Here is a 23,174-nt window from a genome sequence, read left to right as displayed (position 1 = left end):
GTGCCACTGTGTGCTGCTCTGTGTTACCATGTGCTATCCTGTGCCACTGTGTACTGCTCTGTGATACCATGTGGTATCCTATGCCACTGTGTGCTGGTCTGTGATTCAATGTCCAAACCTGTGCCACTGTCTGCTGCTCGGATATCACCATGTGCCATTATGTAATGCTTTGTGATACTATCTGCCACAGTGTATTACTCTGTGATATAATGTACTGTCCTGGACCGCTATGTACTGCTCTGTGATACTACAGAGTATATTCTTTTTTTTTTAAATTATTTGTCTTCCTTTAGGAATTCCCCGGATGACTGCAGCATAGCCAAAGGGGGCAAGATGAGCAGTGGATCAGAGAATATTGGAATGAATTACAGCAGCTACATAGAAGAAAAACACATCCCACCCCCCAATATGACAACCAATGAACGAAGAGTAATTGTGCCAGCTGGTAAGACCTCTTTCAGCGGCATGGCAGATATGGGGTGGTGGATTGGGGGACACCTATTGCTTTCCTGTCAACGTAGAGCTTAGCTGGCAGCTCAGAAACTTGATGTGACATTCACAATATAAGGACGTTCCATTTACAGGCTTATTGAGATTTCAGTATATATTTAGATTTATTCCCCATTAATTAAACAACAGGAGCGGTAATGGGGAGCGGTTGCGTTGACAAAACGGTGATGTATTAGCCCTGTTTTATAGGCAGCAGAGTACCGGAGACCATTCGGAGTCATCTTAGGGTTGCTTAGATGGCCAATACCTGCTCAAGAAGCCAGCAGGGGGCGTCCTTTTACTTAACGATGTGTGTAGATGACAGATTGGGTGTACACACTATATGATGGTCGTGCAGATTGGTCAAAACTACCAAGATTGCAAAATATATCGTATAGCGTGTACCCAGTTCTGACCTTTCTAAATATCCGCCATCAGAATGTACAGTAACTCCATAACCATTCAGTTGCTGAGCAACAGCAACAACAGCGAATTGCAAAACCTATTTCATTATTCCTAAGCCTCCGCTCTGCACCAGACACCCCTGCTGAGATCAGACGCTCGTCTTCATCAGAAACAAGAATAAGAAATATGCTTTCAGTTAAACAATCTCTCCGTGCAGACAATATTGACCTCAGAAACTTTGTAAACATATATTTTTGGAACTGATTGTTTTTCTAGCTTCACTTCTTCTGCAGACACTTTGGCAGGAAGATTTCATCCTAAATTTATATTACCGCCAGTCCTCTTGGCGCTGCGCGGAGTTGGGTGTTGCATATGGCACTGCAATTTGGCTACATCGTTTGTACAGCAAGAGTTCTATTAATTAAGATAAAATTTAATTGTACTTGTATGTCAAAGAAGAGAACGATTCCAATATTGCTACATACTATTGTGAATGCGTTCGCTCTTGGAGGTGTCCAACGTGTTCTGGGTATTTATTTTTTTGTTACTGAAAACAGGACATTTTGTGAGACACGTCCTAGAAGGACTGGGCGCAGCGAGGCAGCTGTCTGACATCCAGGTGTTGTACAATTTGCAGAGCTTCGCTGCCTAGACTGTGCTTGCTCAGCAAAGGACGGGATCACCAGCACAGCCAAACGCATACTTTCCTCAATAGCTAATTGTCCAGATTGGCTTTAAAGTTCTAAACTGTGTAAATACACATAACTAATCATTTCAAGGCCGCAAAAATAATATTATGAACTTTGGCAGCTAGGAAGTTATCCCAAACTGAAAATAGCATGTGCAGAGCTTTTAGTATTATACAAATCTTTTAGCACCATGAATGTAATTATACAATATTAACACCGTAAAGGCTCATTTAAAAAGAGAAACAGGTTTGATTTACAAAAGAAGTAGATCACAAACTTGGTTTCATTTAAGGGCCCTACAAACTGTGCGACCCGCCGCCGAGCTGCCCGACCGCCGATACGGCAGTTGGACGACCAGTGGAAGGGGGGGGGGGGAGGTGACGGGGGGAGTGAAGTTTCTTCACTCCCCCCATCACCCGGCTCCATAGCAGTGCATGCAAATATGGACGAGATCATCCATATTGGCCTGCATGCACAAGCGACGGGGTACCAGCGATGAACGAGTGCGGGGACGCGCATCGTTCATCGTTGGTGCCTCCACACTGAAAGATATGAACGGTATCTCGTTCATTAATGAACAAGATTGTTCATATCTTTCAGTAATATCGCCCAGTGTGTAGGGCCTATTAGTTTGTTTTCCAGTACACAGGGCTTAGGTGACCTATGGCCCTTCAGATGTTCGGAGAGTACGAGTCCTAGCATACTCCAGTTTAAAACTCGTTAATCAAATGTGCCGTAAGCAATAGTACTTAATCAGATTTTCTTTTGCTTACAGTTTTCTACAGTATCTTGGCCAAGGCCAGCTGTAGACCATCAACAGTAGCCATGAAAAAAATGACAAATCCCAGTATGTAGGAGCAGTATCTGATTGGCTGTTACAGCACAGAACTGCTACATGTGCAGTATTGACATTTATAGCAGTTAATTGTTTGGTACAATCCTGTTTTAAGATTTCACAAAACATGTTGACTTAGTTATATGATTTGTTATGTGATGTGTGAGGCCCCTCCCCTATTACTTCGCTTATATATGTGAATAGCTCTTAGGGGATAACAGTCCCAAACAGACAGGTTTTATATTTCCACTCACTGTGGTGGCAGATAATCTTTTGGGGGCTTTTCATCAAAAATATGGGGTCTATTTAATAAGACTTGGACGGAGATAAAAAATGGACAGAGATAAAGTACCAGCCAATCAGCTCCTAACTGTCATTTTTCCAACACAGCCTGTGACATGGGAGTTAGAAATGATTGGTTGGTTCTTTATATCCGTCCACTGTATCTCCATCCAACGCTTAGTAAATATACCTAAGTCACAGGGGGTTGGGAGGGAGTGAGTACTGATCAAGTTACCTATGATACTGGTGGCCAACAGTAGATAGCATAGATTTACTGCAGAACAGGCCAGTCTGTGCCCTATATGAACATGGGTGACCTGAAAATACCAGGTCATATATGTATGTACTCTGCTCCCGAAGCCTGATCTCGCTCTCCCAGTTGCAGAATTGTTTAAAAGAGAAATAAAGTAGAATAGAATACTATCTATAGGTCTATCTATTGTTCTAGAATCTAGATTCCAAGTAAACTTGCATTTACAAGATTAATAGAAAGAGGCTTCCATTAATAGAAGCAAAGGGAGTGGATTACAGGCTGAGCAAAGTGGATGTGATATGGGTTCAGCGTCGGACTGGGGAATAAAGGGCCTACCGGGGGAATGCAGTGGTAGATGCCCATGCTTAGGGGTGTCTCCAGAGTGGTTTGGCTAACCATTATGGAGTACATGGTCTGGGCCCCTTAAATGTATAAAGTAAAAACTGCCAGAGCATGCATAATAAAGAACCAGGTTAATAACAGGAATATACATAGAAAATATATATCATAGTCTTGTGCAGTATAATGCAAGGAGGTGGGCTCTTGGGCGGTGGGGCCTACCGGGGATTTCCCCTGTACCCCCTGTGGGACAGTCTGACCCTGTATGGGTATCCGCAGAGAATAGGTTATTCTGTCATTGAGCTCCATAACCAATACACTTGGGTATACGCCATCCCTCACTGGTCTATATAAGAAGCATGTTGGTATTCTAGTATAACCTTATTAATGTCATAAGAAATGACAGTAATGTACAATGGCTGGCAGGTTTGCAACCAGAAAAATGGGGGAACGAATCTGTAAGTGCCGGTCATATTGGTCTATAGAGAAATCCTGAACTAAGAAAACAACATATGTTTCTGTAACAGGACGTCCTGAAGGAAATCAGCAAGAATGAGACTTCCTCTCAAGATTATCAAAGTAGAGAATAGGGGTGCTCTCAACATATTGAAAAGTATTGAACAAAGGTCCATTGTCATTAAATGTTGCTGCATTTATACTAAATACCATATTATTTTGTTTAATATTACTTGCATTGTGGGGAACTTGGGTGTAAGCCTATAATATATTTGCTACTTTTACTCAATAATGTCCATGTTTAAGCATTTAAGAACTAATTGTTCACATATAGGCCCTCATTCCGAGTTGTTCGCTCGCTAGCTGCTTTTAGCAGCATTGCAAACGCTAGGCCGCCGCCCTCTGGGAGTGTATCTTAGCTTAGCAGAATAGCGAACGAAAGATTAGCAGAACTGCTACTAAATAATTATTTGCAGTTTCTGAGTAGCTCCAGACCTACTCACAGATTGCAATCAGCTCAGTCCGTTTTGTTCCTGGTTTGACGTCACAAACACGCCCTGCCTTCGGCCAGCCACTCCCCCGTTTCTCCAGACACTCCCGCGTTTTTCCCTGACACGCCTGCGTTTTTTAGCACACTTCCGGAAAACGCTCAGTTACCACCCAGAAACGCCCCTTTCCTGTCAATCATTTACCGATCAGCAGTGCGACTGAAAAGCGTCATACGAACACCAGCAAAACTGCTAAGTTTTTAGTTAAATAACTTAGCGCATGCGCGCTGCTTACCATGCGCATGCGAATTTAGTAGCAAATCGCAGTATAGCGAAATCAGCAACGAGCGAACAACTCGGAATGACCACCATAATTCATTATAATGTTCAAATGCCAGAGTTACAGTATACATACTGTAGCTAATATGAATATTGTATAAGTCACAAAGCCAGCCTATAGTAATTCAGTGCAAATGAACATTCATAGAGCTAGACCAACCTGTAGCTAATCAGATCATTAGAACACTCCCAAAGTTAGAGCAACCTAAAGCCTATTGGAGCATCCAGAGTTCTAAATTTTCCTGCAGCCAATCAGAACATTAAAGAATGTTTCTAAGTTTCTAAATTTACTTTTTAATGATTTGTGTCCTAATGGTGTTAATAATATATCTTAATCAATTTTAGACCCTAACTTGTGGAGCACAGATCATGTACGACAGTGGCTGGAATGGGCAATAAAAGAATATGGACTCCCAGATGTTGACGTGATGCTTTTCCAAAACATTGATGGGAAAGAGCTATGCAAAATGACCAAAGAGGATTTCCACCGGCTAACCCCAAGCTACAATGCAGATATCCTTCTTTCGCATCTTCACTACCTCAGAGAAAGTAAGACAGTAACTTACTGTAACGCGTTTCACTTACTATTGAAAATATCTGCTATATAACATCATCTTTTTAGTAAAACTGAGCATTTAATTTTTGTATGTGTGTATTTATGACAAAAATAACTGTATCCTGGATACTTTATGTTTTTGTAACATTAAGGAATTTTGTACAACAAAATGGAGCTTTTATATGTAACATTATTTAATACCATATTATATTATTTATTTACTTTTAAATGGTTGAGGATCTGCATACATAAATCAATGCACATACCAAAGCCTGATTAAACAACTAACATTTGATGAAAATCTGTAACAATATGCTCTGCTTATAGAATCAGAACAGTAAATATGACCTATTGCAATAAAACACCTCACTATTTTGTGAATATGGAATTCAACTTTGCAACAAATATCTTTTTGAACAGAGGTCACAGAAAGGATATTTTTATAGTTAAATTTCAGGGTATACCTGGTTATAGCGTTACAACCAAAGAGGCCATGTTTTTAATAACAGTACTGAACTATCTAACTAATATTGTGTTAATAAGTCCCAATAGTATGTTTTTCAAGTTCCATTTTCTGAATTTTCAGAATAATCTTTATATATATATATATATATATACACACACAGTAGATAGATAGATATTTAGAGACAGTGGATATATATATATATATATATATATATATGTGTAAAAAATCAAATGGAATTAATTAGTTTATTGTAATTACATTTGAAGATCATTTATAATCCAAAATAATTACTTAAGATTTTTAACTAATATTCCCCATACCTTGAGGATAATATATTTAACACTATATTGCTCTGTAAGAAAAAACAAAATAGATAAAAATAGTAACAATTATATTCAGTAAACAAATAATTAGGTGTAAGATGTACTATATATTTATTATCATCATCAATAGTAATATTATAATTAGTATTACTTTTATTTTTAGTAATCTTATTTGTTTTAAATTGTAATTGTAGCTGTAATAATAATAATATTAAAAATAATAAAACATTTTAATAATAACAATAGTAATTTTAATATTAACAATAAAATTAATAATAATAATGGTACTGGGAGAGTATAGGTTGACATTGTAGTTATCTTAATACAGTATTGAGAATAACAAATCTCAACCTTATAATTCATTATACTATCCAAAACTCATAAGACTTTTTGGATTACTATGTAATATATTTTACATTTTCCAACACTGTTATTTCAAAATAAGGAACTCGTAATATATGGTGACATGATCATCTCCAAGATTTTGCAGAAAAATCCTAAAAATAAATTAATGATTTTTCAAACTTCTAGCTGACCTTTAAGACCTCTCAATTTTATTTTTCAATTTGGTGTTGCTTTGTTTTGTTTTGTAGCTCCTCTTCCACATTTGACTTCAGATGATGTTGATAAGGCCTTACAAAACTCGCCACGATTAATGCATGCTAGAAACACAGGTAATAAAGGCACAATTGCCAGTTCTGTCAGTCTGTTGGATTAAAACAAAATTTATATTGTTACATTTTTCTGTTACAGTTTCATATGTTATTTACACTAATTTAGCTCTCAAAATTTTGCATGGATTTTTGACAAATTTGCAGACACTAATAAAAAAATGCTCTTAGTTTTTCCTAAGTATCAAAAGGTATATTAAAATATTTTTAAACTGTTTTATTTAGTTTCCCCATGTAGTGTGTCATTAAATAACCTAATCCTTTTAATAATAAATATATGTAATTATTCTGTCTGTTAATTGAACACCTATTGTTCTCGAGTGAATAATTCATAAAAAAAATACTTTTTAAGTATTGTATTGTCACTGAAAGTAAAATAGAAATATCAGTGGTAATTTGGCCTTTTTCATAGCAGAGGAGTCCAGAGGAAAAGCTATTACACCAAAATATATAATATGAAACACTATGTGTAATTCACAATTACACCTTTTTCTAAGATTGCAACTTTCATTTATTTCACCTCCAAATATGGCTTTTATATCTTTAATAACTCAAGACATCATGAGGATATTTTGACTCCTATTGGTTCAAGTAAATCAACTTTACTTTTTAATATTATATTTACAGTGGTTGAACTTATTAATGGGTTTCTGCAAATAAATTAAATGAATGGGCAGCTCCCAATTACCACCATATCCAATGTAATCATTTTAGGTTTCAGGCACACCTGCTAAAACAGAGAAGACTTAAAAAATGTGCACTCTCCACGAAAGATGTTGTTTCTACAGTTGCATGTAGATTCTGCTATACAGTAGTAATACACCTAATCCTCATGTAAAGCCCCTATACCCTCATTTGTTTCCAGCTCATCCCATATTAAGGCACAATTATATGCCCATCACAACACCATCATAGTAATACATATGTCACCAGAATTGTGTGACTTTACAGAAAGACTTCTCTACTGTGGCTCTTCACTTTTTTTGAAGATTCAGAAACCGACCTTACTATTTTTTGTCACCTTCTCTTGTCATAGGCACTTTGTTCACCTTTCAATAAACTTCTACGATTACCTAAAAATGTTTTAGAAAATAATAGTATCTGCTAGTGAATTTCATAAAATTATTGTAAATAATATTTAAATTGTTGTGTTTGTAAATAAGTCAGTGTATCAGTGTAGATTTATTCATCTCTCTTTATAATGACTTGTTACACAAATAGGCAGCGTTTTCTCATATGCAATTAGATCCTGCGAGGATTGCTTGGGCGAAAACATGAATCTGGTATATAACCATAATATGGTGATTAAATAATGACATATATGTATAAGGCCTTGCAAATACATTATTTGAAAGTCAGAATAATGGATGCATACAGTAGTTCATCTTGATAATGTTATAATTTTCTGTAGGAGGTGCAACATTTATATTCCCAAACGCGTCAGTTTATCCTGAAGCAACTCAGAGAATCAGCAACAGACCAGGTATTTGTTATATTTTTATTGTTATATGTGTTTGAATTTTTAAAATTGCAAAATGTTCAAAAAGTTAAAATGCAGAAAAAAATATGTATTGCTGTATTGGTGCAGGATACCATTTTATTGGGATGCTCTCCTATACCCCAACAAATTGCACAGCACTTTACATAAAGGCAGGGCCGGACTGGCCATCTGGCACTTCTGACAAATTCAGAAGTGCGGTTGGGCTGGTTGGCCGGTCCAGTCCACAGAGAGCCGGAAACGCAGCGCGCAGCTCCCGGCTCTCTGTTTTGTCTCCCGCTACCACCGCCCGTAGTGCCTCCTTGCTAAGCAACATGGGGGCATAGTGTGAGTTCACGCACCCTGACTCGCGGCATACACCCTTTTACGTGGGCGCGCATGCCTTCAACACGCGCGCACACACGAATGCCAGGGCCAGAAAGAGGTCCCAGTCCGTTCCTGCATAAATGTATATATTCTTCACCGTCTTCTGGCTGTTGTGGTTGTTGGATTCAAAGAGCAATAATATTGCTAAACACTACTGGTAATATTGTTGCCCTTTGAAATCCTGTGGCCATAACTAACAGAAAGCAGTAGCTTTGAAAATCAGTAGTTTATTAAATATATTACAGACTATTTTGTGGGAGATGTACTAAGCAGTGAAAGAAGTGGAGAAATGAGGCAGTGGAGAAGTTGCAACCAATCAGCATTGAAGTAACATTTATAATTTGCATACTATTAAATTATACACAGCAGCTGATTGGTTGCCATGGGCAACTTCTCCACTGGCTCATTTCTCCACTCTTTTCACTGCTTAGTACATCTCCCCCTTAATCTCTCAAATCACTCTCTTTCCCAGTGGAGTTTACCGTCTAAACTCAAGGGCACAGGTCACAGTCTAAACTCAAGGGCACAGGTTACAGTCTAAACTCAAGAACACAGGTTACAGTCTAAACTCAAGGGCACAGGTTACAGTCTAAACTCAAGGGCACAGGTTACAGTCTAAACTCAAGGGTACAGGTTACAGGTTACAGTCTAAACTCAAAGGCACAGGTTACAGTCTAAACTCAAGGGTACAGGTTACAGTTTACAGTCTAAACTCAAGGGCACAGGTTACAGTCTAAACTCAAGGGCACAGGTCACAGGTTACAGTCTGGACTCAAGGGAATAGGTTACAGGTTACAGTCTAAACTTAAGGGTACAGGTAACAGGTTACAGTCTAAACTCAAGGGCACAGGTTACAGTCTAAACTCAAGGGTACAGGTTAATTTTGGAAGAAGCCAATTAACTTGCCAGTATGTTCTTGGACTGTATGGAAATGCACTAATAGGGAACTCCATATATTGATTGTTATAATTCATAACATGCGTTTTCATGGAAAAATAAACTATATTTAAATGAACCTATAAACGTCAAAAGTATAGACTTTAGATGACAAGTATTAAGTGGTTTTCAAAAGAACAAAATAGTCTGAGCTCCCTCGTGTTCAGCCTTCCTTAGTTACAACAACAGAACCTGGATTGCAGCCCCAACTACTGTTTTGTGATGTCACTGGTTCCAAGTGAATTTATAGGCTGCACTGTCAATGATGTCATTGGTTCCAAGTGAATTTATAGGGTGGTATCCTTTTAGCAGCGGTACTCTACAGCTGCTAATTGGATTGCTGGGGGCTATACTATTAGCCATGATGCCGACACTTATAGGGGATTATGCTTCAGGTCACCTCAGGCACCTGAAGCATAGTCCGTGATAAGTGGCCTGTCGGAGCCGCGATACTACATGGGATTGGGAGATTATCCTGTATCCCATGTGTTATTGCATGATCGCGGGTCCTTTTTTGGCCGATCAAAATGGCCTCTAATTGGATTCCGCAATAATGACCATCAGTAAACATCCGGACATTTTGATCCACCAAAAATGGATCGGGTCTAATTGGTTTCCCCCCATAGCCTGGATTCTCAGTGCTGTCACTGGTTCCAAGTGACTTTATAGATTGCATTCTCAGTTACGTCACTGGTTCCAAGTAAATTTATAGGCTACATTCTCAGTGATGTCAATGGTTCCAAGAGGATTTTTAGGCTGCATTCTCAGTGATGTCACTGGTTCCAAGAGGATTTTTAGGCTGCATGCTCAGTGTTGTCACTGGTTCCAAGAGGATTTTTAGGCTGCATGCTCAGTGATAAAAAGAAAAAGGGTTTCCCCAACCAAATACTATCAGCAATAAGACTTGAACACTACATGAAAATTTGTTGCATATACAGTATTTGCAAAGATATGGTTAAGCCACCCAGCCGCATAAAGGCTTTTCTGATGCTGGTGGATCATAATGCTACATGATACAGGTTGAGTATCCCTTATCCAAAATGCTTGGGACCAGGGGTATTTTGGATATCGGATTTTTCCGTATTTTGGAATAATTGCATACCATAATGGGGCCTAAGTCTAAGCACAGAATGCATTTATGTTACATATACACCTTATACACACAGCCTGAAGTCAATTTTAGCCAATATTTTTTATAACTTTGTGTATTAAACAAAGTTTGTCTACATTCACACAATTTATTTATGTTTCATATACACCTTATACACACACAGCCTGAAGGTCATTTAATACAATATTTATAATAACCTTGTGTATTAAACAAAGATTGTGTACATTGAGCCATCAGAAAACAAAGTTTTCACTATCTCACTCTCACTCAAAAAAGTCCATATTTCAGAATATTCCGTATTTCGGAATATTTGGATATGGGATACTCAACCTGTAATAGCATCCACTCTGGGTTATATAAATGCTTACTGTATGCTACATGATAATAGCACATGTAAAAGTATATCTACTGTAAATTGAGAGCCAACTCATCTGGCATCACCCCTAGATCCACCAAATGACACTACAAGAAACAGCATGCCCTACAAATGCTTGTCCCATCGATGCCTCGCAGAACAACAATATAAAATGGTAGCTGCTCATTCAGTTTGTTAATACTTTTCAAGTGCATAAAAGCGTGGGGTTATTCTAAACATGATACAACAAATATTTAAATTGCATTCAGTGATGTCACTAACCCCAATTTAATTTATAGGCTGCATTCTCAGTGATGTCCCTGGACAAAAGGGAAGTTATAGGCTGCATTACACCATATGTCACTTAGGGGTCTATTTACTAAGCCGGAGATAAAGTAGCAGCCAATAAACTCCTAACTTCCATGTTACAGGCTGTGTTTGAAAAATGACACTCTCTCAATCCACTTTATCTCCATCCAAGGCTTAGTACATAGAGCACTTTTTCCAAGTGAATTTCTAGGTACTCTCAGTAACATTCGACTAGCCCGTAACATCGGGGTAGATGACATAGCCTGTAGTTACACTGGGAATCTGCTGTCAGCTGATAGTTGTGTTTTCTTTGCAGATACATTCATATAATGAGCCTGATTCGTGTTTGTAAGTAAAGCAACGGGACAAAACCATGTTGCACTGCAGGTGGGGCAAATGTAACATGAGCAGAAAGATTTAGATTTGGGTGGGATGTGTTCATACTGAAATTTCAATTTCAGTGTAAAAATAAAGCTGTCCTTCATTTGTGGGCTACATGCAAAAGCAGCCAGTATTTACCCTGCACAGAAAAAATGTAAATGTATTTGCTCCCCTTGCATCGCAACATGGTTTGTTACAGACCTAAAGTTACTTGCCTTTCTTGCGTTACTTACAAACATGAATCAGGCCCTATGTTTGATCAGGGTGTGTGTGTTTTTTTTTTACAGGGGCGGTTGCTCGGGGCCCCACCACTCAGGGGGCCCCCCAGACAGGGTCAGTCTTACCCAGCAATTGCTAAGAACAGGAGCCCAGCGGCACCTGTTCCCGAACAAGGGATGCCGCTGCTCTGTTTTGTGCATCCACATACTACGTACAGTGCACCTGAGTCCCCTCATCAGCTGCACCTGACACATCATGCCGCTGATGAGGGGAGCCGCTCTGCCTTGCATGCAGAGGACAAAGCTGGAAGCATGCTGCCATGGTGAGTCCCATGGTGGCATGGGGGGGGGTGGTGGTCTTTTTTTTGGAGGGGGTAACTTTGTTACCCTGGGGCTCCCAAAAGCCTTAATCCGGCATTGACTATCTGTCAGTATAATTGCTACAAATAACACATTAATACGTATACCTTCTGCAGATTTACCATATGAACCGAGAAGGTCTGCATGGCCAAACCACCCCACACCCCAGTCTAAAGGTAAGTGATATCATCTAGCTCTGGTCTACTCATCACATGAAAGCCATGTGTAATAGCCAATGTTCCATGTACTGGGTAAACCATGTGCCCCATTACTGGCTATTCATAGTGGGGAAGTGTAATAAAGTGCAGCAAGCAGAGAGTGAAGGCAACCTAGGTTTTGATAGTGGTGGTGCAGCAGCTATCTCATTACATTTTCAACATGGGTCATCATCTTTTTTTGATGTAAACAAAACTTTGAAATTTGACCGATATATATATTTCCAATATGGCAAATCTAACGGTAATCTCCGCATTGGTCACTTTAAAGATCACGCTTTTCTTTCATTGTATTACCAATTGTTACATTAGTTGTTTGTGAATACAACATTAAAGGGTTACATCTTCCTCTCCCCAATTAGCAGAACCATGTGAGAGTCTTATGACAAGGGAAATTGGCATTTGGGAGATCTCACGTCGACCAGCACTGAGATGACTCATGTCCCAGCATTGCATTGTTACTAACTGCACGGTGCCACTCCTCTGTCCAATCAGCACCTGTGATAGAAAATAATATAAAACCTTCTAAAGAGACAAAAGGGGGGAAGTTACCTATAGCAACTAATCAGATTCTGTTATTTATCCAGCACAGTCTATAAAATAACAAAATCTGATTAGTTGCTATGGGCAACTTTTCCACTTTACAGAATCTCTCTCAAAAGGTTTGATACATCTCCCCCATATTGTCTTCAAGTTTGAACTGTTACTGGTTGTTATGAAGTCATTATAGCTCTAGCAAGGGTGACTTAACCTAAAATATGACATGGAACCCACACAGTTCTACTAGTTGGGAGAGGGTTGAGTTCCTAGGTAGAGTGATCCTTAACACAATGGTTCCCAAACTTAGTCACCAAGGAGCACTAACAATTCATGATTTCAAGTCACCGGTGGGGTTTTCAAATGTGACAGTTGGTGATACACAGTGCAGCTGCCGGATGTCCTGGAAAATGTGACCTGTAAAGCCGGGTACACACTGGATCAACCGTCAATCCACCCATTTTAAGGGACGTTTTTCCCTTGAGCCTGATTGCCGGTACACACTACACAATTTAATGGCTGGTGGAATGATATATCGCTCTGTCCTTCATTAGCATACACCAGGTTGCTTGCCAAATCATCTGGTTGGCCATGCAGCACAGCCAACAGGATGACGTTGCATACGACTGCGGGAGCATGCAAATCATCCGTAAACGCTAGGAGAAGTAAACAATGAGTCTTTATGAAACGGCAAATCATCCTGATATTGCTCCAGTGTGTACCCGTCTTTAGTACTCCTTGAGTACCGAGTTTGGGAACCATTGCTTTAACGTGTTTGTGTTAAAAACAGCAATGCCTTCCAGTGTCATTTTATTGCCAAACTCTTGCAGTTGAGAGAAAGGCTGATCCTCAGCCAACCTACAGAACTGTGCAAATGTGTAACTTATTTACAACTCAATGCAAATTATCTTTCAGCCTCCCAGCCACCTACTGCAGTGCCCAAAACAGAGGACCCGAGACCCCAACTAGGTAGGTTTATTCTTTCATGAGATTTGTATGACATAATAAAACACTATCATAACTCGCAGTGATGTGCAATAAGACAAACCCAGGCATGTCATTCCACGAACTTGGGGCCAGTTTAATCAGAATCCAGCCAACTTACCGGTATGCCTTTAGTCAGTGAGAGGAAATCAGACCAACCGGGAAAAAGCTACATCAATACAGAAGATAGAGACTCCAGACATTTCCCCATAATGACTCATACACTAGACCACTCTGCAATAATGTGGAACACCCAGATTTGTTCCTTCTTAAACTTTTGAGTATAAATAACCAAATTTAACTTGTTAAAAGATCTACATGCCCATCTTAAATGAAAATATGACACGGAGGCAACACTTTTGCAGCCTCTGCACTAGGGTGGTCATTCCGAGTTGTTCGCTCGTTTCCGTTTTTCGCAACAGAGCGATTAGGTGGAAAATGTGCATGTGCATGGTACGCAGCGCGCATGCGCTAAGTATTTTAACACAAAACTTAGTAGATTTACACAAATCAATAAAAAGGAGGGTAATTTGCACACAGCGCCAATAGTTAAATGCAGCTTTAGTGAAACCTGAATGAGACTCTTCACTAGTCTCAGAATAGTCAAACATACAGTCAGAGCCGGCCCTAACCAATATGATGCCCTAGGCAAGATTTTGGCTGGTGCCCCCTAGCACCGCCGCTAGTTCTGCACGAGATGCCTGGCATGAGTCAGCTGGCAGCTCTGCTAACGTCGGGCACCTTTTATTTATGAAAACGCATCTTATTTGCTTTACTACATGGCTAGGATGCACAAACAGCTTCTGCTGATTAAAATGATATGCAGCATGCCTATATTCTGTGTGCGACTGCAGCTGTATCTGCATACGAAATGCTACATTACAGTGATTTCCAGGAATACACGCAACGTAGCAATTTGTATGCAGATACAGCCGCAGTCACACACAGAATATAGGCATGCCGCATATCATTTTAATCAGCAGAAGCTGCTGGTGCCCCTAAGCATACCAAATGCCCTAGGCATTTGCCTAGTTTGCCTATGCCTAAGGCCGGCTCTGCATACAGTACATTTTAGGTATACCAATAGCGCTAATAACACATGTTCACAGAACGATATCTTACATCGACAATGTGGTTTAGCCGAAGGAGATGCTGTGGATAGCAGGCCACAAATCGACAATAGGTTCGTATCTCAGATGTATTCACCTCATAAATGAGGATAGGGGTCACATCGACAATGTGGTTTAGCCGAAGGAGATGCTGTGAATAGCAGGCCACAAATCGAATCTCAGATGTATTCACCTCATAAATGAGGATAGGAGTCACAAACAGAGAGAAAATATAGGCATGTAACCACTATTGTGGGTTAGGACATAGGACCAGGCATCAACACCACTACCCTCCCAGGTCTTCAACAAGGAAGCAGATCAGAGCTCCGGAATCTCCTACCCACTGGTAACAGGAAGCTGTGTCGGTCAATGGTAGTCCCCAAATACGTCAGTCACCACGCCTGAAGCTTTTCGGACCTTAGTCCTTCATCAGAGGCATGATGCCTGGGAGGGTAACGGTGTTGATGCCTGGTCCTATGTCCTAACCCACAATAGTTGTTACATGCCTATATTTTCTCTCTGTTTGTGACTCCTATCCTCATTTATGAGGTGAATACATCTGAGATTTGATTTGTGGCCTGCTATTCACAGCATCTCCTTCGGCTAAACCACATTGTTGATGTGACCCCTATCCTCGTTTATGAGAATACATCTGAGATACGAACCTATTGTCGATTTGTGGCCTGCTATCCACAGCATCTCCTTCGGCTAAACCACATTATCGATGTAAGATATCATTCTGTGAACATGTGTTACTAGCGCTATTGGTATACCTAAATTGTACTGTAGATTTACACAAGCTTGAGCAATTTTTTTTCCACACTCGAGTGATCGTAGTGTGATTGACAGGAAGTGGGTGTTTCTGGGCGGAAACTGACCGTTTTCCGGGAGTGTGCTAAAAAACGCAGGCGTGCCAGGTAGAAACGCAGGAGTGGCTGGAGAAACGGGGGAGTGGCTGGCCGAACGCAGGGCGTGTTTGTGACGTCAAACCAGGAACTAAACGGACTGAGGTGATAGCAATCTAGGAGTAGGTCTGGAGCTACTCAGAAACTGCTAGGAATTATTTTGGTAGCAGATCTGCTAATCTTTTGTTCGCAATTCTGCTAAGCTAAGATACACTCCCAGAGGGCGGCGGCCTAGCGTTTGCAATGCTGCTAAAAGCAGCTAGCGAGCGAACAACTCGGAATGACCACCTAAATTAGATATTGTCCTTCCATTTTTTACAGTAGTGGATGGAAATTGTTTAGCAAGTCCCTGTGCTAGCATGCAGAGAGAAATAGTAACTATGGTTTTTTCTTTCTCATTTTAGATCCTTATCAAATTCTTGGCCCAACAAGCAGCCGTCTTGCAAATCCAGGTGCGGAGACAAAACATGTCTAGAGAGTTGATGTGTAACAAAATGTATATTAGATACTTGTTCTTTGATTTCTGGGACTGTTGCCTACTGTGTAAAAAGAATGGAAGAGAATACTAAAAACTTTAGATGTTATATATTCAGTGATTGCATTGTGTTTTATGTGAATGTTAAATACTACATAATATTCATATGCATTTACTGTAAGATGTGTGTAACTGCTTTCTGTCTCTCTGGCAAGACTACACCAACTCAAAGAGTTACTATACACCTTTCTGAGCTTTCTCCAAGCAATGGTCTACCTACTGTATACACCAACCTTCTTCTCTAACATGCTCCACTTTCCACTCCTTATTCCTCCATCCCTATTCTTACAGTGTATACAGGAAATAACAGGTGACATATACTGTATATTATCATGTATTGAGTCAATTGATTTCTTATGAACTTTAAAGGAAGTCAAAATATTACAACTTCCCTTCCTCTCCACCATGTCAATTAGTTACTAGAATATTTAGGCACAACCATGGCTACCAACCACCATACATGTATCTACTAGTATCACTGTAGGCACTCCCTTATTGTTAGTGGACTCCTTATGCAGGTTTTTAGCAGAACAAGCTGAGAATGGCAGTATACAGCAGGTGACAGACCGCAATGTCTCACCATAACCTTTTGTGATAAAAGTGGCTCCAGGCCTGATTGGCATTTCAGAGGAATGACCACGTTGCACTGAAACTCTTTACACTGCTTGGCTTATAGATGTGGGACATTATTGTCAGTTACTGAGAGGAAAATATGAAAAACATTTTAGTTGATGTTGCCTATATTGTAGCCAACTCTAGTATATTCTTAGATCAATGGTAATGTGAATTCCAAAAGTTATTTGTTTACTTTCTCTCTAACCATCCAACCATTGTCTCTTTAGGCAGTGGACAGATCCAACTCTGGCAGTTTCTCCTGGAACTTCTCTCAGACAGTTCAAACTCTAATTGCATCACATGGGAAGGAACCAACGGAGAGTTTAAGATGACCGACCCGGACGAGGTAGCAAGACGTTGGGGAGAAAGGAAGAGCAAACCCAACATGAACTATGACAAGCTCAGCCGTGCACTCCGTTATTACTATGACAAAAATATTATGACTAAAGTCCATGGCAAGCGCTATGCTTACAAGTTTGACTTTCACGGGATTGCTCAAGCACTTCAGCCTCACCCACCAGAGTCATCAATGTACAAATACCCTTCTGAACTTCCCTACATGGGTTCTTATCATGCTCACCCCCAAAAGATGAACTTTGTTGCTCCTCACCCTCAAGCATTGCCCGTGACATCATCCAGTTTCTTTGCAGCTCCAAACCCCTACTGGAATTCACCAACTGGAAGTATTTATCCAAACACCCGGCTTCCGGCTAGCCATATGTCTTCTCATCTTGGAAGTTACTACTAACACTTCAGCAAAGACTTTACTATGGATTAGAATTTGCAAGCAGCTCTACTAGGAGATCATGACGAGTTACCCATGCCTTTCATAACAGGTGCCTGAAAATGGGAAATACTGTATGCCAAAACAAACTTTTTGTAGAGGTTAGGGATGAAAAACAAATTACTAACGAAGTTCAGATGCTTTATGATGCAATATAGGATGACATCAAAGCATTGGACCAATATGTGTTTTAGGCTATTAGTTGAAGCCTTTTGAAGGAATGACTTAAAACAGTGGTAAATGATGAACTTTTATAGAAACAAAACGGAAAAAAAAACTATATATGAGACAACACAGACTACCAGCATATATTTTGTAGAAGAAACTACCTGTATTTAAGTGTAAAAACATAGAAACAGGATCATTGAACTGATAAAAAAAAGAAAAAAATTAATGGAGTCAATGACACAATATCACGGCTAAAATTTGACAAAACTTCACTTGATGGGGAAAGAAAATAAATATTGTCGGAAAACTGTGAAAACTTCCTACATTCCTTGATCTATCTCAGCAAGACGTTTGAGCCATTTTGTGGAACCGAGAATGTGTTTGGATGGAAATTTTATATTGGAAGGTTTATAATATTGAAAGAAACACATGTGTGACACGTAGAAGAGATCTTCTGTTCCTCATTACAAGCTATTGAAAAGAAGATTTGACGTTACGGGGAATTAACAAACTTTTTTATAAGACTTGCTTGAGAGATACTAACAGTATTATATAATACCACAATCAGTGTTCTAGAAGGAGAAATCCAAGATCCAGAACAAAATAGGCCGTGATCAAAGAGAAATAGTATAGATTAGAGTAATTAACGATTTAAAACTGGAATTGTCTGATATTTAAAGGAACATTCAGGACCTCATATATAAAGTGCAGTATACAACACCCTACATTTTCTTTAGAGATGCAGTGTCTGATGTTAGAGAAGGATGAGTCTTAAATCTCATTTTTTATTTACATATATGTAATATTTTGGACCAATCGCATTCATACACATGTAGGATACAGAATCTTGATGCAATGTTAATGCTGTATTACATTTCACGTGTAACCATTACCAAGTGTGACATATTTTCTAAAGTGTTGCATGTGGCAACATGAGAATTTAATGTGGCACTGAAGTTTTAAGCAAATACTTGTTGGTGGGATCCTACAGAGGCCTTCTCCGATTTCACTGCTAATGCTCTCAGGGTGGAGTTTATACCCAATGGTTTTATCTACTGGAGGGAGATAGGGTTGCATATACCAGAAGTTCCCTCCTTGTTAAAATCTGAACTCTATTTTGTTTTTGTGTGTGATTTTTCTAAGCAGGCGCCAGTTTTATTTGAGTCGCGAACGCTGTGCGTTCGTCAGGTTGAAGTATACAAGTCAATGGTATTTTTCATTTTTATATAATTATATAACTTATGCATTTATACACTACGAGTTGAGCTCGGCCAACCAAAGGAACAAAGAAGGGACATTTAAATAACAGTAACAAAAAAACAAAAAACAAAAAAACATTGTGGCCTTGAATTTAAACTCTGTTTGCTTAATGTTTACAGTATGAACTATTAGTACTTAGAATGCAGTTTGCATGCAATACATTAAGCTTGGCCTAGCATGGCAATTCAGATTTAGTAGTTTGCATTAAGCATTTTTATATGTGACCAACACCTCAATTCTCTTAAACGTGTATCTGTGGCATTTGGGTATTTTCAATTGAATTTTTTTTTAACTCTTATTTAACTTTTCCCTGCATCCACTTTTAATAATTTACAAATGTGTGATCCCAAAATACAAATGTGTGATTCTAAAACAAATATTAAGTATGATAAACATGTTGATCAAAAATCATACAATAACCTTTCCCTTTTTTAGATTAGAAATAGCGCAACAGTTTCACTTTTGCTCCTCTTGGTCCAAAATGAGGCACCGCCAAATTTTAAACTATCAAAATTGTTTCAGTCATGCTTAACTACCTACATACAGTAGATGAGCATGGTATATAATTTTTAAATAACAAAACAATTGTTCTCTATATTTAGAAAGTGAACTACAAGTAATTATTTCTAAGTATTTCAACATTGCTTAACCCTGAATAAGGGTTATAGAATTAGAAACATATGGCTTAATTTTTCATTTGCCAAACTGTGTAATTTATTTGCCTTCAAAAAACTGTTTGAAAATAGAAAATCCCAAAAAGTTTACAGGATTTTTTTTGTAGCAAAATATTTGTTAATCAAAACTCTTAAGACTTGAAGCATTTTACGGCAATCCTGTATATTATACCAAGCACTTACCTTACTTTCTTGTTTCCTGTTTAACAATTTCTCACTCCTGTTGTCACCCTGCCCTACACTGATTGGTCAAACTGTGTTGTTGGAAGCACGACATCATCAAAGTGTTACTTCTATACGTCATTTTTATTTAGAAGGAAATAAAACAGTTTAGTGCTCATGCCCTGACATTGAACTTTGCAACAAATTTGCACTGGATCAAAGCACTCAATCAGCAAGTAGCTCTTATCCGACTTGTGCCAGTTAGACAATTAAACTTACTGTCTAATTGGTCGCTATAGTTTAGTGCAAAAATTGCACCAAATGCAATGCTGATAATTGAACCCTAATAAATGATTCATTTTATTTTTATTTCAAACAACTGGACAAAATATATGCAAAGAAGACTATAACATTGTTGATGTTTATATGCATACATTAAAACGCCAATATAAACTGGTAAACTTCAGTTATTGTAAATTTGAAGGTAGTAAAGATAATTGTACAAATTATAATTTAATAACCCCAGAGGATTCCGGGTAAATGGATTGTTGCCAAGCTACCGGTTATATTGGAAGCCATTTCTGTTGCCAGCACATTATATAAAATGGTTTATTGTATGTAAATTCAGTATGGACAGCTGAATTAATGGGAAGATGTTTCCATGTAAAGTGTAAAGTCAGTACAAAGCAGTAGTACTTTTTTACACATTTTAATCAATGATTGAACTAACAATTAATCTGGTGCCATTGTCATTTACTTTTCTCTATCGTCCTAAGTGGATGCTGGGGTTCCTGAAAGGACCATGGGGAATAGCGGCTCCGCAGGAGACAGGGCACAAAAAAGTAAAGCTTTACTAGGTCAGGTGGTGTGCACTGGCTCCTCCCCCTATGACCCTCCTCCAGACTCCAGTTAGATTTTGTGCCCGAACGAGAAGGGTGCAATCTAGGTGGCTCTCCTAAAGAGCTGCTTAGAGAAAGTTTAGTTTAGGTTTTTTTCTTTACAGTGAGTCCTGCTGGCAACAGGATCACTGCAACGTGGGACTTAGGGGGAAAGTAGTAAACTCACCTGCATGCAGAGTGGATTTGCTGCTTGGCTACTGGACACCATTAGCTCCAGAGGGATCGAACACAGGCCCAGCCGTGGAGTCCGGTCCCGGAGCCGCGCCGCCGACCCCCTTGCAGATGCTGAAGCGTGAAGAGGTCCGGAAACCGGCGGCTGAAGACTCCTCAGTCTTCATAAGGTAGCGCACAGCACTGCAGCTGTGCGCCATTTTCCTCTCAGCACACTTCACTGGGCAGTCACTGAGGGTGCAGAGCGCTGGGGGGGGGCGCTCTGAGAGGCAAATATAAACCTTATACAAGGCTAAAAATACCTCACATATAGCCCATAGGGGCTATATGGAGATATTTAACCCCTGCCTGACTGGAAAAATAGCGGGAGAAGAACCCGCCGAAAAAGGGGCGGGGCCTATCTCCTCAGCACACGGCGCCATTTTCTGTCACAGCTCCGCTGGTCAGAACGGCTTCCAGGTCTCTCCCCTGCACTGCACTACAGAAACAGGGTAAAACAGAGAGGGGGGGCACATTAATGGCTATATATATATATATTAAAGCAGCTATAAGGGAGCACTTAATATAAGGATATCCCTTGTATATATAGCGCTTTGTGGTGTGTGCTGGCAGACTCTCCCTCTGTCTCCCCAAAAGGGCTAGTGGGTCCTGTCTTCATTAGAGCATTCCCTGTGAGTTTGCGGTGTGTGTCGGTACGTGGTGTCGACATGTATGAGGACGATATTGGTGTGGAGGCGGAGCAATTGCCAAATATGCAGATGTCACCCCCCAGGGGGTCGACACCAGAATGGATGCCTTTATTTGTGGAATTACGTGATGGTTTATCTTCCCTTAAACAGTCAGTTGAGGACATGAGGCGGCCGGACAATCAATTAATGCCTGTCCAGGCGCCTCAAACACCGTCAGGGGCTGTAAAACGCCCTTTGCCTCAGTCGGTCGACACAGACCCAGACACGGGCACTGATTCCAGTGACGACGGTAGAAATTCAAACGTATTTTCCAGTAGGGCCACACGTTATATGATTTTGGCAATGAAGGAGACGTTACATTTAGCTGATACTACAGATACCGTAAAACAGGGTATTATGTATGGTGTGAAAAAACTACAAACAGTTTTTCCTGAATCAGAAGAATTAAATGACGTGTGTGATGAAGCGTGGGTTGCTCCTGATAAAAAGTTGATAATTTCAAAAAAGTTATTGGCATTATACCCTTTCCCGCCAGAGGTTAGGGCGCGCTGGGAAACACCCCCTAAGGTGGACAAGGCGCTCACACGCTTATCCAAACAAGTGACGTTACCCTCTCCTGAGACGGCCGCACTTAAGGATCCATCAGATAGAAAGATGGAAGTTATTCAAAAGAATATATACACACATGCAGGTGTTATACTACGACCAGCTATAGCAACTGCCTGGATGTGCAGTGCTGGAGTAGTTTGGTCAGAATCCCTGATTGAAAATATTGATACCCTAGATAGGGACAATGTTTTACTGTCGTTAGAACAAATAAAGGATGCATTTATCTATATGCGTGATGCACAGAGGGATATTTGCACACTGGCATCTCGGGTGAGTGCTATGTCCATTTCAGCCAGAAGAGCCTTATGGACACGACAGTGGACAGGCGATGCGGATTCAAAACGTCACATGGAGGTTTTGCCGTATAAAGGGGAGGAGTTATTTGGAGTTGGTCTATCAGACTTGGTGGCCACGGCTACTGCCGGGAAATCCACTTTTTTACCTCAAGTCACTCCCCAACAGAGAAAGGCACCGACCTTTCAACCGCAGCCTTTTCGCTCCTACAAAAATAAGAGAGCAAAGGGCTTGTCGTACCTGCCACGAGGCAGAGGAAGAGGGAAGAGACACCAACAGGCAGCTCCTTCCCAGGAACAGAAGCCCTCCCCGGCTCCTGCAAAAACCTCAGCATGACGCTGGGGCCTCTCAAGCGGACTCGGGGACAGTGGGGGGCCGTCTCAAAAATTACAGCGCGCAGTGGGCTCACTCGCAGGTAGACCCCTGGATCCTGCAGATA

At 40.0% G+C, this 23,174-nt stretch overlaps 1 protein-coding gene across 4 annotated transcripts in view; it reads left to right on the top strand.

Moving 5' to 3' along the window:
* The window catches only part of ERG (ETS transcription factor ERG), a 388,215-nt gene extending 367,329 nt beyond the window's left edge, over positions 1-20,886 (top strand). For 3 of the 4 annotated variants that reach the window (XM_063956572.1, XM_063956573.1, XM_063956571.1), the window contains 8 exons: positions 294-445; positions 4,921-5,124; positions 6,514-6,594; positions 8,003-8,074; positions 12,242-12,301; positions 13,793-13,846; positions 16,280-16,327; positions 17,253-20,886. In XM_063956572.1, coding sequence (XP_063812642.1) covers positions 294-445; positions 4,921-5,124; positions 6,514-6,594; positions 8,003-8,074; positions 12,242-12,301; positions 13,793-13,846; positions 16,280-16,327; positions 17,253-17,773 — 1,192 coding nt within the window. In that variant the 3' untranslated portion in view covers positions 17,774-20,886. The remainder of the gene's footprint in view (positions 1-293; positions 446-4,920; positions 5,125-6,513; positions 6,595-8,002; positions 8,075-12,241; positions 12,302-13,792; positions 13,847-16,279; positions 16,328-17,252) is intronic. The other variant, XM_063956574.1, reaches the window with a different exon arrangement.
* The last annotated feature ends 2,288 nt before the right edge of the window (positions 20,887-23,174 follow it).

This window comes from Pseudophryne corroboree, chromosome 2 (genome assembly GCF_028390025.1).
Source record: "Pseudophryne corroboree isolate aPseCor3 chromosome 2, aPseCor3.hap2, whole genome shotgun sequence".
NCBI classification, from domain to species: Eukaryota; Metazoa; Chordata; class Amphibia; order Anura; family Myobatrachidae; genus Pseudophryne; species Pseudophryne corroboree.
Note: the sequence above shows the minus strand (reverse complement) of the source record. Positions and strands in the feature narration are given on the sequence as shown.